General features: G+C 41.0%; 2 protein-coding genes across 3 annotated transcripts; both read left to right on the forward strand.

The window, feature by feature from the left end:
- Positions 1-1,360: 1,360 nt before the first annotated feature.
- Positions 1,361-5,562, forward strand: LOC135500801 (pancreas transcription factor 1 subunit alpha-like). Its single transcript, XM_064792452.1, has 2 exons — positions 1,361-1,865; positions 5,393-5,562. Exons 1-2 carry the CDS (start codon positions 1,361-1,363, stop codon positions 5,560-5,562), a joined length of 675 nt encoding a protein of 224 aa, XP_064648522.1.
- Positions 5,563-14,333: 8,771 nt separating this feature from the next.
- Positions 14,334-16,459, forward strand: LOC135500358 (acyl-CoA-binding protein-like). 2 transcript variants are annotated; one of them, XR_010449435.1, is made up of 6 exons: positions 14,334-14,427; positions 14,775-14,889; positions 15,146-15,208; positions 15,555-15,636; positions 15,844-16,027; positions 16,137-16,459. XR_010449435.1 is itself a non-coding variant. In XM_064791786.1 (5 exons), the coding sequence occupies exons 1-4, from the start codon at positions 14,419-14,421 to the stop codon at positions 15,629-15,631; spliced, it is 264 nt and encodes an 87-aa protein (XP_064647856.1). In that variant the 5' UTR covers positions 14,334-14,418; the 3' UTR covers positions 15,632-15,636; positions 15,844-16,459. The 2 variants fall into 2 exon arrangements, 1 of the variants encoding a protein (XP_064647856.1); XM_064791786.1 differs by having other exon boundaries at positions 15,844-16,459.
- The last annotated feature ends 279 nt before the right edge of the window (positions 16,460-16,738 follow it).

Below are 16,738 nucleotides of genomic sequence, written 5' to 3' on the forward strand. Positions count from 1 at the left end.
TACATGTATATCGCTATAAATTGCACGTTGGTTCAAACGTATCACCATACACTTCTGTCCGCTGGAATTGCAAGTAACAGACAAGTACATGTAATAGGTCAAATCAGTATGTGATTTAGATTGACCCTCGGGCTTATAAATGCAAAGGGGAACGGAGTCAAATCATGCATTTTTGATCGACTGCATTTTTAGACCCGGAAATTAGTCTGTGATACCTCACTTCCCGCGTATGGCCGAGCCAAGAGCCGAGCTTGCAGCCGGCCAGGCGCGGAGCAGGTTGTCGTTGAAAGGGCACGGGTCCCGTGAAGGGCATTTCAAGGACATCTCAAGTAGTTGAGGCATTCGCTCAGCGCAACCTTTGGGTCCACTTCCCAAGATGGATACCTCAAAAGAAGGTCAAGTACGTGTGTCGCCTGTGCATTAACCTGTAGAGGCAAGACTCTGCTCCCTCATTTTGCATTGGCATCCTGCGTACACTGCACGCAATGCATTGCCGAGTGAACGAGCAGGTCACTGTTAACAACTCGTGTTGAAGCAATCTCCAAGTCTGCCTCGCCGAAAAAAAGCTGCTTCTCTAGTGTAAAGCTTCTCAGGTCCAGTTATATGTCTAGAAATGTTGTGACGGTCTAGTATCGAAATTATTCAAACTCATTTTAGCAAGCAATGATAAACAATTCTTAATGCCATCGCAAAAGCTCATGCTGGACATTAAGCACTTACTAATTACTCAACATATGATTGTTATAAGGTCTCTTTTCTTTCGGTAATTCTCAAATGACGTCATAATCAGAGACTTTGTCGATATCAGCATCGGTCATGTAGCCAATATCCGACAGCGTCGCCAAAAACGGTGCACATCACACTACGTGTATTCTGTGTGCACTTCGGTGAACGATGCATCGGAGAATGGAAAAGTGAGTTGGGAACTTTCTGAAAATGCTCAGCTGACGCCGACCAGCTCCCGAGGTGGCGCAATGCAAACTTTGCTATTGAGATTTAAATGTCCCAAATCGCCGTCCCCACCCATTGTCCCCAAGCACGCGATTAGATGTAACGCGCATTCCGATTGGCTTGGCGCGTCACTGGCCACGTGGGTTCTGTTGACATGATTCGGTATAAAAGGTGGACGCGTGGCTGGCGGACCTCAGAACTCGTGTATCTGTCACAAGCGAAACACCCGTCCAATTCTCAACTCTGTCTACAAAGGTGCACGATCACTTCATCGTCTGTCTTCTTCAGTTAGCTGTGACATCAAGTTTCTTTAATTCGGACGTTTTCGTCAAGATACCCATTTCATTACATTCTTCTCACCAGCAGATAAGAGACTTGTATTTTGGATTGTTACGTAATCAAATTCAATATGGATACTGCAGTTTGGGACAGCATATTAGACGAATTCGGCGATGACTCCTACGACTATACAGATTCTCGGACTTATCTTCAACTTGGCCAAGACGGCACATCGGAAGGCCCATCTAGTCCAAGCTTCCCCAGCTCTCCTTCAAGCTGTTCAAACTACTCGTACAGTGACGTAGAGAATCACGTGTCAGGACGTCACTTCCAGAAGCACTCTACGTCATCAAAACACGTCAAGGGTAAGAACCCACTTCGAAGAGTCCAGCAGCGGTATGCGGCGAACCAACGTGAACGGAAACGAATGAAGTCCATCAACGATGCGTTCGAGGGCTTACGGGAGAGGATCCCGGAGGCAAAAGCTGACAAGAAGATGTCAAAAGTGGACACTTTGCGCTCAGCGATTGACTATATTCAGCAGTTAGCGGATGTTTTAAAGTCATGTGGCGATTCTGGCTTCGGCAAAGCTGCGGTTCAGAAACAGAAAGTGATAATCAAGTGTCATTTACCAGGTAAGGAATTATTCAGTTTTTCATTTTCATTTTTGTTTTATTACGATAACTACAACTCCCAAGAATTTCATTCCAAGATATCGATCTAACCACAATAGGTCCAATCCAAACTTTGTAATCTCCTAGCCTTCTGTGTTAAGATGCAAATATCATGAAGTTGATGCCAAGGTTAACATGGCGAAGTGTCAATGGGAAAGTAATAAGCTGTTTGCAATTTCTTATATTATCTTTATTATACGGTGTACTTATAAATCTACCAAGACTTAACATTTTTGCTGAAATGCTCAAGAGATGTCCACCTGGATTTCTCCAACCTAGGACAATAGGTTAGCCTACGTCGTTCACTAAAAGCTTCATTCATCCATCACACTTTTCCTTTCTGCATCTTGGAGGGGTTGCAATCAATTAGTCACTTCCCTTAAACATTGCCCTGGGGTCCCTCAAGACATTACGTGTGAATGGATACACAATGTACTGAAAAGTAGTTGAACTGAAACAATACCTACAAAGAAAAGCAAAACTTTTTTCCGTTTCTTTCAATAGGGTCCATTTACCATATCGCCACTTCCCAAACACGTTCTTGAGGGATACTTGTCTTATAAATAATTAGTCACCTGGGCCAAAAGTGCAGCAGCTCCGCCTAAAAAAGGATATTGTCATCCCAACCTCTAATTATTCACTAAGATTCGCTAATTACCGGTATTCATTTTACCTTCTACCTTATTCAACATCTCTCAGTTACCACTTCTAGGTGTTGACCACATCATGGGAACATTGAAAGCAACTTTCCAACATTGTCAAAGTGCGTCTGTCCGTCTATTGAAAACGTTGCCAGTGCATTGCGTCTCAAAGTCCGATTACTGTCACCTCAATATTCCTCGTTACAAAATAAATACTTTGGTCATTACCTACCGCATTAAGTGACATAGATAGCTTTATTTTTTCCTAATCACTAGTTAGCATATTTAATTAATACTCGTTATCTCATAATTATCACCGAATTTAGAAAGATCATCAATATTGACAAGACAGTAGTTAAATAATTTAGACCTAAGACTGGCGCTTTGAAAAGGTAAATTCGGAATTGTTGTGTGTGGACATAATCTTAGCGGTCAGACAAATAAGATGTACAAAAACAACCTTGTTTTAAAAAAAACCATAACTGGACTTTGAATGCACAAACTCGTATGCAAGACAATAAGCAATAGTATGTGTGACGCTGATAATGAAAACGCACGATTTCACTATGCACAGTGTACCATCGTGTTTAAAAAAACTTGCGGGACGGTGTCTGTCGAAATCTTACTTAAATTAATGTTAGCGAAATTATTGTACCAATTAAAAGTGATCGTCATACAACGAAAAATAATTCTAAGTATACTTCGAACGATTTAACTAAAGATTAATACAACTTCTGAATGAACCGTGCATTAGACTTGATCCTTGGTCACTGTTAATGGGGAGATGAGAGAAAAATCTTGGCGGCTTTTTGCAAAATACAGCGTTAGTATTTTTTTATCACTGTTTCCATGCTCGTTTTATAGGTTTTAAGACTTTTGACAATAACACTTAAAATTCAGTAAATAAAGGTAACCAACCTTACAATATGTCACCGAAGATAATCACGTTAAAGTCGAGCTTGGTTCCTTTTATGCTAAATCCAAGAGGTCTTTGTAAAGGTGTTTCCAATGGGTGACTGTTTAAAGAGATTAACAGTAAAAACAGGTGGATTTTGAGGGTCGCCGCTGTGTTGCTAACAGTAAGGAGCCTCGGGGTCAGATACCGCACTGTCGAAAGATACAAACCGGTATTTTTTAGATGTTTTATAATTTTTTACGGCCGACTTTTGTTTGGAGATGTAAGTTCGCTGATAAACGATGAATAATGGTCCATTACAAAGATCAGTGGTCATCTTTTAAAAGGACATTGGGAAAATAATTCCTATCTCACCATAATCATAAATTGGCAAAATGTTTTATTAATAGCAAATAATAAGAACAAATTTCATACAGTGTAATTTTAAACATTTATCTTTTTTTTTCTTTTTTTTGATGAAATAAGTATGACAGTTTTCTTGTGATTAGTACAATATTTTTATGATACATCATGTAAACTTTTTTCTTTTTAACTCATAAAATGCATTGCCTTCAGCTATCGCGACCACACGTTATCAAGGCGGGCTTTTCATCCGTCGTCTTCCGCGTGAGTGGCATATCATCGGCGCGTGGCTATTGTTCGGGGCGATGATGTGGGCGTGGTGTGGCCTGTCTGTCAAATCTGACGAATCTCTTTCTGGAAATATCGCGTGCATGGGCCACTCTCGAGATTTCATATGAATTTGGGAATAGCAAATGCTAGATTCTTTACAACCAATTTAATATAAAACAAATTCGATTTAATCTGAAATAATTTTCACTTGGCGAGTTTAATCTGAAATCGCAGCATTTGTACATTAGGATTTCGTGTGCATTGCCTTGGAATGCAACAATGGTGATTTAGAAAATCCTTCATGTTATATGCATTTATCAAGGAAGCAAGATATCCTTTCGAGCGAAGTAAAACATCATCGAAAATACCACAGCATGTTTCCCCGCGTCAGCAAGAAAACCCTGTAGCTAATCGATAGGAAAGCAGTTTTTCTCACCATAAAGCCCCTACACCAAAGTTTTCCAACTGGGCATCAACTATTTTCATGGCTCGTTTGGAATTTAACTGATAGACAATGGGTCGGTAATTGAGTCCGTATACAGAAACAAAAAGGTCTAAGTTAAATCGCGTCGGAAAGAATTTCATTCTGTGTCTTAATCATGGCCTATTAAGTACTAAATGATCGGTTAGTAAAGAAACAATGACCAAAAACGCCACCGAAAACATAAATATTATTGCTAAACCAACACCGCCATTTGCAAAAACAAGTGGTCATAAAAAGCGGAACGGGAAATTATCGAGGCTGGTTCGCACGGCCGCGTTAGTATTATTCCGGCTACTTGAACACTTGCCATTATTCTCCTAATGCAATGAATGAGCTTTACACGTTAGAAACAATGCCATTAATTGACTTAAGTATCCCTTACAAATCTCAAACAATATACTTATATTTTCCTGCCATATGTACTTAGCAGTTCCGTTGTTTGCGGAGGCCCTTTGAACTTCTTGCACCTCAGTGTCGGAGTGCGTCGATTGCAAAATAAACATGTCCCCCTTCCCTTTCCAGTGGTATCACAACCGATGTCAAGTGGCTAGCCTTTTTAGCAATAACTACATCGATAAACCATCAGTGAAAAACAAAGGGTGTATGGCAACATTTGTACAAGAAATCATTGGAATTTTCTTTTCTTGATCACTTTTATATCAAATGGCTGACGGAGATAACGCCAATGAAGATAAGTTAACCCCAGCGTTAGTGACAAAACAACCAGGTCAGGATCGGAGATGAACAATATCACTATCATTAGGCCTGCATTTCTTTATTGTTCGAATGAATTCAACATTTTCACTCAAAATCTCTTTATCGTTATGTCTTTCAGAGTTACCGGATTTCGACTACATCGATGGCTTCAACCCCGTGACACCACTCTACGGCCACTCCCTCTCGTGGACGGATGAGAAGCTACCCAAGTTAGGTCCGAATAATACGTTGTCAGCAAAAATATGGATGCCGCAACACCCTGGCGATACGGACTTTATGGACTCATGAAATCTCGTATAATCCACTTGATGGTAAAACTCCATGGGTTATAAATGAAGGTATGGCAATAAAACCCAAATCTGCACAGGAGCAGATCATCTCGGGTCAGTGGCAGTGCATGCTGTCAACCGCAGGCGAAGGCAAAAGCTCGCCAAGCAAAACGGATGCATGGACAGATAGATGATACTTGACTGTCGTCGCTCGTAGCAGCAACTAACTCGTCCGCAGACTGGTGCTGCGCTGATAGAGAGAATTCTCTATCAAATGGCCTCTGTCGCGTTCTATAGATAAGGCCCGGGCTGGAGTTTGGGTCAAAACAGAGAGACCACGCTGTCTGCCATAATCGTCCATAAAAAAGAGTGAAAGAGACGTTCTTTTATGGTGCTAGTCATTTAGACAATTAGAAACCTGGCTTACGACAATCTGATTGTTCCACTGTTGAAGTTCTTGACATTTCCCTCCAGGAAAATGAAGAAGGAGCCTTAGAATATCGAGACATTGTAAATAAATGTAGATAAGCGAACATTTAATATATGCAACTTTATAAGCGAAAGCTGATTAGAAACATTGCTCATCTCTGCCAAGCCACGACACGGACGACACAACTGACATCTAATTGCCAGACTCAAATGAATTAAACGATGATATTGGATGAACTCACTCACATGATCAGTATGCTATCGCCACCACACAGCACCCCAATTCCTTGGAAATTCTCTTAAAAACAGCCTAGGGTGCCAGAATGCGGCGCTTTTGACATTTCTCAAGGCACCCTATGAGGCACCTTATGAGGCATATATCATACAGACCAACGTTTGTTTTTCTCATTTAAACGTACTTAAATTTTGTACGACAACTGCATTTAAAAACGTTTGTAGGAATCGGTTATTTTCTAAATTTACATCTTGTGCTCTGATTCTCATTAGGGGTAAAATCATTCAGCATTACAGTGCTGCCTGGTAGTAGAGCCTACACATACCTCTTTGGTCATTTGCCTCCTGCATTTACATGCACGCTGGCTATGTGCTTCCCATATCGGGGAGATAAACAGCAATTTTGCTTTAATACATTTTAAGGCATTTATAGGCCCGGGTTTATGGGCCCCAGTTTGATCATGCATTTTCAACCTCGTTTTCTCACTGTGTTCATTTTGAATAAGATTTACAACAACTGCATTTTTACCCAAGCTTTACATGTGAAGCTTGACAATCACATATTTCTTACAAAGAATGAATAACGAGTTTATACATTCATGTTCGTGCTAAAAAGATTTTTCTGTACTGTCTACTGCAACCTGAAATATTGGTAGAAGTCCGTGCATATTCCGCGGGAAAGATATGCCTGCACTCTAGCGGCAATTAGTGGAACTGAAATATACCTTTCCATCTTAAACATTCCAAGATTGAAAACAAAGTGTTTTTCATTAAGACTTGTAAATAAACATTGTATATTTGTAAACTTTAAAAATTATTTTTTTGATTGTTTGATGAATTTTTATACATGCAAAGGTTTTGTGTAAATTTCTATTGAGCATACGTGTATATATAGTGTAGAATTAAATTATGAAAATAATTTGAAAATACATGCATACGTTTTTGTCTCAATCATTCCAGCTACTTTACCAGTGTTTAGCCTCGCCCTCATCCCACCCCAACCTGTCACCTCGACTACCCCACCAATTTAAACTGACGAGTTGGCGTTTGGCGCATCCCCCCCCCCCCCCCCATTTGTAATGGTGAAATTAAAGACTTGGGTCTCTCTTGCTATACATCCCTAGACGATCATTGAACAATAAGCCTAAGGTATGGAGTTGTAATAAGAAGCAATGCCTGATGAACAATATTCTGGTCGGACTAAACAACTCACGTTCTGCAAAAACGACAGGCATTCCAATGTGTCTTGCCAAATATTCTTTTGACTTGTTTTACCAAAAATACCATGCACCCTGACACCAAATCACGTTGAGTGGACGGTCAAACTGGCCAGACGGTATACCGGACGATATGTGTCTGGTTTGAAGTGGGTAATTTAATTAAACCTGTTGCTATGCGAACAGCAACTGAATTGGTGTTTTGTTCCTCCGAAAATACCGATGGAAGACAAATTATCAACACACCCTAAAGCCTGCGCCGTTCGTTCAATCAGGCAAGGTTACTCTGAGGTTTAACTTTTTTTGATTTGTGTAATTTGTTTTGAAAATTTATTTACGCGCTGAATATAAAGTTTAACGTTGCGGTTGTGTAGTTATAGACTTATATGCAAATACTATAAATACCAAAAAGTTTCAGCAAATTTGCATGCATTGCATGATAACTGCACTGCACGCCATTTTGTGTAACGTTAAGTGCATTTTTATTTTCCTTTGGCGATTTAAAAAAAACCAAAAAAAAAGATAATAATGCTAGTGCATAAAAATAAAAAGGAAGGAAAAATGTTAGCAGAGCGTAGTTTCGATCTACGGACCTCTGGGTTATGGGCCCAGCACGCTTCCACTGCGCCACTCTGCTGCTCGTTATGTGCGCTGACGCGGCAATATGTAAACATGCTAGCGCTATTCAACGCATGCGTGTTACACACGCTCTATGAGCAGGATTTTCAAGTTCGGCTCCGGTGGTAAACTAATTTTATGGATATTTGACGAGGTTCAGAGGTCACCAAGATATCTCCCAGTGCCAGTCCTCTGGTGCAAGTTCGTTTTTAAACAGTTCGCGGAACAATTTGATATAAACTGGATCGGTATTGATTCATTCTCCAAGCGTCGTCAATGGTGATCATGGTCGCCAAGTCTCACTCGACCTACCGTCTCTGCCACAGTTGGTTCCCTAGCAACCTTTCACCTCAATATTGCGAAAATATCGCTGTCTGTCCCTTGTCCACGAAAATGTATTCATAAATAACTAGGCCTATACACTGCATGCCGCTATATCATGAAAGTCGTATTGTCCATGCATTACTTCCAACATTCACGAATTGTCAAGTTTGGGAGACCGGCAACGTAAAGGATGCCATACTCCATTTCAAATGATGAATTACAATTTGAAGTGTCCGTTTATCTTGTTATCAATGTGAAACATTGTGTATTTAAAGACACTTACCAATCACAGTCAACGCGTAAACGGATGCTGTATGACTTTATGAACAGCTACAAAATGGATTACAATACTTGAAACTTCTCGAGGGGGTACTTGAAAGGTCACGATACTCCGCGGACTCGGGAACTTTTCACCCCTTTCAAAATTACAATTCGCAGATATTGTCAAGTTCCTTTATGATTATGTAAGTCGGGGTGACATAGGATCCCGAAACAAGCATATTGACCCTCTATGTTTTGACATCGTCCAGCTTCCAAACTACGCGCGCGGAGGCTATGGGGGCAATACACCGCTGGAAGTTCAGTATGCGAAACAAGCCATCGACAAAAGCGTAAAATGGACTGATTTCATCATTAATGCCATTATTGCTGTGTTTTCATCACAATCTATTTTGCAAACAAGATGGCAGACGATATTGCTGTGTATTACGCCACAGTTTTTGTCGTGGCCTATACATTCTGAACTTCCGGAGCACTCTCCAAAGCAGACATAATATTCAAGCATATTACAATTGGAACGCCTCACCACACTCTACATCACTGCGTCGGAGTATGCCTCCAGACGACCATTCCGTAGCTGAATCAGAGCTGAAATCTCTCAACACCTCCCCCCTCCAAAAAAAACCGGTCTGGTACATACCGGTCAAATGGGCCTGGGAGTCAGCCCACGTGCGACGTCTCGCGAGGCGTCAGCGGATCGTGTCGCCACCGTGCACATGTGCCGTGTTGGTCCAGGCGGTCAAGTGTTTGCCTTTATGATAGGAAGATCACGACAAGTAGAGGGGTAAACAACGGGCTCGCGAACTGATATCAGTAGCGACACAGGTGACTTATGTCATAGACTTCCCAGAACATAATGAATAAATTGATTGAATTTCAATTTACTGAATGGCGTTGTCGCCAATATTTACGAGGAAGACGTATTGTTTTTTACCATCTTGAAGTCGAAGGATATTCTAGTATCACCCTCATGTCTCTTGGGCCCAAAAAAGATATGATTTGCTCAGTTACGTATATATAGTACAGCTTTAAAAAATCCAATGAAATTTACTGTGTTAAAAGCTGCAGCTTTACAAAAGATCGAAAAAGAATGCCCCGCTTTGTTTAAAAAGCACTTTTTGTCCTCTTTGGGTTCAATGACCCTCCAATATATACTGGTCTATATTGAAATTAAAACGAATTAATACTATGTATAAGCAAACACGCATATCGACTGCGGTTTGCGCACGTGCTTGTCGGGTTCCACGGACCTGTCACACAAGAGCCAGAGCCACCTGACTTGCGGACAAAACAAGACGAGAGAAACGCCCGTAAATGAGACTTAGAAAACAAATCATTAGAGTCATTATAAAGCATTATGAGTCTCATTATCACAACCCTCGAAAATTGATCTCTACCTCAGCATTGTCTGCTTGTCCGATCAGGTGCGCCACAGTTCGCGTTTTTTATGGAAGCGAACAATGGCCGACACCGGCGCGAGTGGTGTGCAGAGTCAAAATTAATTGTCGAATTAGCGGTGAAGTATCTCTTGTTTTATTCTTTGGATGAGAAAGTTGGAGAAATTGTTCTCAAATCTCGCCAGTTAAGGGCCCCAATTAAGAAGAGTTTTGCACTTACTTGGTTATTTGGCCAAAGACAGTAGATCCGAAGGACTTGATTAACAATGGAGGACCAGTATTTGATGATATCAATGACGTATACAAATTCATGAATATTCGATCACCTTCCATAAAGTACCCAAATATTGGGCTGATAAGTCGATCTTGATCTGCATTAAAATAGCTTTGAGCAAAGTGGTATATTTCAAGTATCACTACGCGAGTGAAGGGAGATGCGCAATACAGCATAGTAACTCAAACTCCTCTTAAATCAGTCACGTGACGGGCTCATCTGAAGTCTCAACGGTTAACTGATTCCCAAAATGTCACCAGTACCGATGCCAGTTTCTCAAGACAGGTCGTTTGGAGCTGATCGGGAATGAAAATCTGATCTTCTGAATTTCCCAAGGCTTCTAAACATGAGTGGCAGGTTGTTTCTCGACCCGCGCGCCACTTGAGGCTGACCCGAGAGTTTACTCAACCTACTGTCATCCCACCTCTATCAATGGCCCGTCACTGGTCGAGACATCCAACCAGCTGATCAGGGAGACTGGAACAGCATTTTTCAATTAGATATCCACGAATTATTGGGGCGAACTGGTGTCGAGTTCATAAAAAATGCCTTGAATTAAGAATTCAATTGAAGTTCAATTCTCTCAAAGAGGAAGACACGAGATGGCACAATGGGAAGAGAAATCCCCACGGTGATACAAAGGACTGTTTTGAACGACACGTCCCTGCAGAATTCTTCAGATTTGATATAAAAATGCTCACCATATGTCCGCGGGTATTAAAACGTTGTGAAATACCATACCACATGGTCATTTTGGAAGATCTGCTATTGTGACTTTTAATCTCTCAGGGATGAAACACTTGATCTTGCCAGGGACGAGTGGGTGTTCTTTTGAACGCCGAAGATCTCTTCAGATTTTAACTGGTTGAAAATCGAGGCTGATACCTCTGTCTGTAAGGATTATAAACATCACGGCTATCAAGATCCCGACAGAAACCATTGGGCCAATAACTTGTACCGGTAACCTAACTAATCCTGAAGGCGGGTAGTTAACACCAGTGAGTGCCTTGTTGTTCGAAGCAAACTTTGTCAAATTAACTAGGCGTTATCTCCTTCACGAGTTAAATCCATAGATTTAACGCCAGGTTAAGTTAACGCTAGCGTTAATAGTGGTAAAAACAACTCAGTCTCAGTCGTTAATAACAACAAGAGAGATGTCCAACAGACGCTGTTTTATTTTCCCTTATTTGGAGATAGTGTACAAAAAAGCAATGTGAAAATTATGTATTTTCAAGAATTACATGAGACCTTCATGTTTATTCCTTTATAATCATTCACAGTCGTTACAAGTCGAGAACACAAAAAACATTAGACAGGAAGAGGCAACTTCAAACACAGGAAGTCTCATCGAATCTCGCGAGAAGCCCAAACGAAGTACTTCCGGGTCACGTGTGTCAACAGATGCACCTGCGAGGCTCGTGCGTCGCTTGAAGTATACCCTCCAAAGTCATCGTCAAGTCTGCGATCGAGAGAGAGTTGAAAGATCTTGAAGAGGATGATTTTGTAGAGAATTGAATGACATGTTTAAATAATCATTCGATTGACTCTTGACATATTCAACGATACATTCTGATTCGGCTGAAATTTCCCCCACTTCGAAGGATGAATAAGTCATGTCATTGTTCGAGACTGCACTACAGGATGCTGAAGACTCGCAATCTTGACTTCACGTATAATTCAGATAATAGTTTGCGTATCAGGGACTCACATGGGGTCAGCTGTAGATTTTTGGTCTTATAAATAACTAATGTCGCGTTTACAATGTTTTCATGTGTCAATATTTTTCATGTATGAAAACGTTGTATATACATGTACTTAGGTTCACGCTCGTTAGTCGGTTTAGCGCGTCTCGTGAACCTCTTGTAACATCCAATGAGCAAAGGTTCCTCATATCGAAAAACCTCGGTCTTATTGACCCATATACGAAAACTAACTTGACAGGAAGCCTTCTCCGCCCTCTGGTTGGTTTCTCTGGTGAAGCGCTATTCAGTCAGCCCTTCCCACAATTGCACGAGACGACCGGGAGTCTCACCAAATTGCTTCCCGAAGTGCGCGTAATCCATACCAAAATACAAAGTTATAAAATAATCATTGTAGTTCGGAAAGGTACTAATTCACTCTTCACTTTCAGTCATCCAACTCTTCCCGTTACAGTGTACACCTGCACGCTTCTTCAATTGATGACAATTTTTAATAGTCTCGGATGTCATATAGGGGGCATCGACGCCATTGTTTTTCACATCATTGTCGGAGGTGAAGCACCCTTGATGAAATGGTACTCGACCCGAGTGTGGGTGCAGTGGCTATATGGAAACGAACACTATTCTTAAAGCTTCAACGAGAAGATGATATTGTGTAAATAGAAATTGACACTTATGTCAGTCGCGTATAGATGGGTTGGGTTGGCTTCTTATGAACCATTGGCTGTTCTAGAATAGGCAGGTTTCGCCATCCCTGCGAACGAAGAACTACTGTGTATACGTATTATACGATAAGGACTACTGTCGTGTCCTGTGTTAATTCATTCGCAATATGCAATATTCTTGTAAATTATCCTCTCTTAAACTAGTTTACGACGAGACAAAGACCCAGGAGGCTTCAACAAATCTTGTCGCAGCGACGACGACCTGTCGGCAAACGCGGGATTTTTGTTGCATGCGATTATCTCAAAAATCACTGTTTGCCCGCCGTGGCGGAAAAAGGTTTGCCAAGCAATACGGAATGATGAGAATTGAATAGAGCACCTGTAATTGTGCCAATACCACAAATCCCCAGCAAATTCTCCAGAAATCACGCACAACCAAATATTATCTCGCCATCAACGGGAAGGAGGGTGCATGCGGGTATTGTGAGATCATTGACACATACTTAGAGAGGAAACTGAAGATCCGCACTGCAACGCGCTTTCAATTGCGGCCATTTTGACATCTTTGCGCATGCGGGGTCACGTCCCACTTTGATACCAATTTCGCCGAATACGATGAAGAATCATGATGGAGAATGAAGATTTTCATCATCTCATCTATTCCGCAGAATTTCAATTAACATTGTATTGACAAAATATTATGGATTCACTATTTCAAGATGTCTTTCCGAATGATCATAATCCACAGGGTCTCTAATGAACATGGCAGACGACATGATGGCGGCCATATTACTAGAGAACGCACGCGCGCAGCTGCTCGTGCACGTGACCGCTTTGCTATTTCTGTCAACATGGCTGTATTTACTTTCTGAATTAAGCTTTCATTTTCAGCTATCACATTTCACTCGCATCCGTGATACGCCAGCAATTTAACGATCCGAATGTTTGATTAAAAAGGAAAACTTTAATCAAAATGGGGGTGCTTTTCATTGTAATGTTGATAATTTTCGTTCTTCAGCCCGATGCAATGTGTGCACGAACCTTTTTCTTTCCTTTTTTGTTCAATTGCTTTTAAATGCCAAAAACACTGCGCTGCTTTTTCCATGTCTCTATCATTAACATTGGTATTTATTTTGCGTCAGTTACACGGCACGTGCGCGTCGCTTCTTTGGTCACTGTTATTTTCACAGGTCCCAAGGAGGTCAGTGAGTTCATTCAGCTTGTTAAAGCCTGTTGGGGGGTGGGGGTGGACGCTAACATTAACCCCTGATTACCTCAGGATACTCCATACAGTGTCGCGGGTTTTATAACCCCGTGTGCATGAGATTTAGTCTCCTGCGTGGTCACCATATTGTACACCGTACAAATCTCGACTCATGGTATGACTTCAAGAGAAGATAGACTTTGCCGGCCCAGGATCACACTCCTGACGACCGACGAATGATAACGAAAGAGCAGTGACCTGCCAACGATCACACAGCAGATGACCAAACGATTCTTTCTTTCTAGATTTGACAACCCCGGAAAGCACATCTCTTTGACACTTGTACTCAACAAAAAATCTCAGGGAGCGAAACGACTTCGATTTGGAGCGAAACGACTGGGGGCGAAAAGCTTTGGGAGCGAAACAACCGGAATTCTTATTATCACGTGATACCGGCTTTGCTAAATAACGAGGCGTGAACCTCCCACAAATTCGCTGTTATCTCTCGAATAAATATATATTTCAACCCACACAATGTCTGAGGTATGCATTATGATATCGTTGTGTTATTATTTCAAAGTCTTGGTGTTATGCCTTGTTCCTGAAATGCTGAAATTGATGAAAGCGGTGGCGTTTTTTCCTTCAACAAAAAAGTAGATCAGCAGTGGGCTGACTCAGTGGCATGCATAGCCCATGTGTGGAATTTTTAATTTCTTGTAGGCCTAATCAGCGCGTTTTGCCTCAAATCTCTGTGCTCATGGGTAGGCCAACATTGGCAACAAGAAGACTGTCATTGTGGTAGGTGATCAGTTGGCTATTTCCCTTGATATAGCCTGGCAGGTCAATCTTGAGAACACTTTGACTTTTCCTTTTATTATTTCTCTTTCTAGGCCTTCCTAACTGCAGCCGAACAAGTGAAGAATCTTGCGTCCAGCCCAACAGATGATGAAAAGTTAGAAATTTATGCCTTTTATAAGCAAGTCACAGTTGGAGATTGCAACACAGGTGAACTGCCTTTCAAAATATTTGTTCCATTCAATAAAACCTCTCTATTTAGGACACCCTCGGGACTGACCTAAACAGGGAGGTGTCCTGATTGCGGGACCTAAACAAGTGTCCTTTATTATAGAGAGGGTGTCCTTATAATAACAGAGAGGTGTCCGCCATGACTGGTCAACACCAAAACAAACTTCTTCGAAATCGTCCACCAATGTTCTATCTAATAACCTGCATTAACTATGTCATTTCCCTTGCATTGCAGCCCGGCCTGGTATGTTAGATTTCACGGGGAAAGCAAAATGGGATAAATGGGACAGCAAAAAGGGTAGGTATCATATTTTAGGATCAGCTGTAATTATTTGTTTCAGGGGCTGCAGTATTGCTAGTAAGCCAGTATTTACCATATCCCCTTCGGCCTTGGCTAAGCCTCGCACAACCTGCATAAATGGCGGACCCAATTTTACCCACAATTCCTCCAAACATTCCAACGAATCGATAATTGACTTTTCTTGAATGAGTAATCAGTGGCAGCCAGGAGAAGGAAATGATCACTCCTGCTCCGATAAACTCCTGTAAATATTTTTAGTGGGTGCGATGAACTGAGGATAATATTTCAAGGCATGCTGCATAGTCATACATGTTTCTGTAAATATCTATATTTGTTTCTTCAGGAACTTCCAAAGAGGATGCTGAAAAGGCATATATCGCCAAAGTAGAAGAATTAAAGACAAAATATGGAATGAAATAATTCAGGTAACTTTTCAAACAAGATACTGAAACCAGAAAACCAAAAAGTATTGAAACCCGGAAAACCAGGAGATATGTTCCATTTTATCAGCAGATTATTGCTTATCTACCCATTTTTTGTTGATTATTTGGATGACACACTAATTGTGCAATTAATTACCTGGAAACTAACAATTGAACAATAGTTCTCATCACAACTCCTATTATTTTCAGAAACATTGCCACAGACTCGGTGATCGTATCTTCCTTGGACCAAATGACTCCATCAATCATGTTACCAGACAAAATCAGAGAACAAATTTGGTGCTTGTGTTAATCAGTGATTATTTGTCCATCCTTTGACCGAGGTTCTTTTAATTGCAATCTTGTCAACTTACGAAACAGTGAAGTAATTATGGTCACTGATATTTTTTAAAAAATGGGTTTGTGAGGTCTTCCCTGTACTTATACTTCGAGCCAGGAAATTGAGGAATCTGTTTTTAATCAGAAAATTATAGCTATGGAAGATTACCTGGTAGTTGTTATACTTTGGTGGTAGTGGAATTTTCATTTTGTACTGTCACATCAGACGACATAGTATATTTTAACAGTATTCCTGTTTGGATCAATCAGTTGCCCTTCACTCTAGAGAACAAGACATGCAGTCATGCTGCACTCGAGGCACTAATTCTTCTAGGTCAGGGACTTTTGAGTGGGTACTAGCGGGTTAAGGACAAGCATTTTTCATTTTTAGAAAGAAAAAGCAAGCTACTAAACTTTAAGATTAATGATTACTTTTACTATTTGTACATGTAGTTCTTGATTATTTAATAGATTTTCAAATATACAACTGCCTTAGTTTTCCTCTTTTGCATAGCATACCAAAGGCCAAGGTATAAAGACCATTAATATTCCCCTCGCACAGGAATCACAAGTGTCTTGATTATAATTTTATACCAATCGTGCATGGCGAGGCACAACTACCGGTACATGAGATACAAAACTGGTTCAGAATCATTCCGTCAGATGGCAGGGCTGACCCAATTTATCCCCAATCTCCCGGGCGCCGGGCCAAATGTCCAATTTACATGCAGCCGCTGAAATTGTGCCAGAGACAGTAGGTCGAGTG

The sequence above is a fragment of the Lineus longissimus genome, chromosome 16, assembly GCF_910592395.1.
Source record: "Lineus longissimus chromosome 16, tnLinLong1.2, whole genome shotgun sequence".
Lineage (NCBI taxonomy): Eukaryota > Metazoa > Nemertea > Pilidiophora > Heteronemertea > Lineidae > Lineus > Lineus longissimus.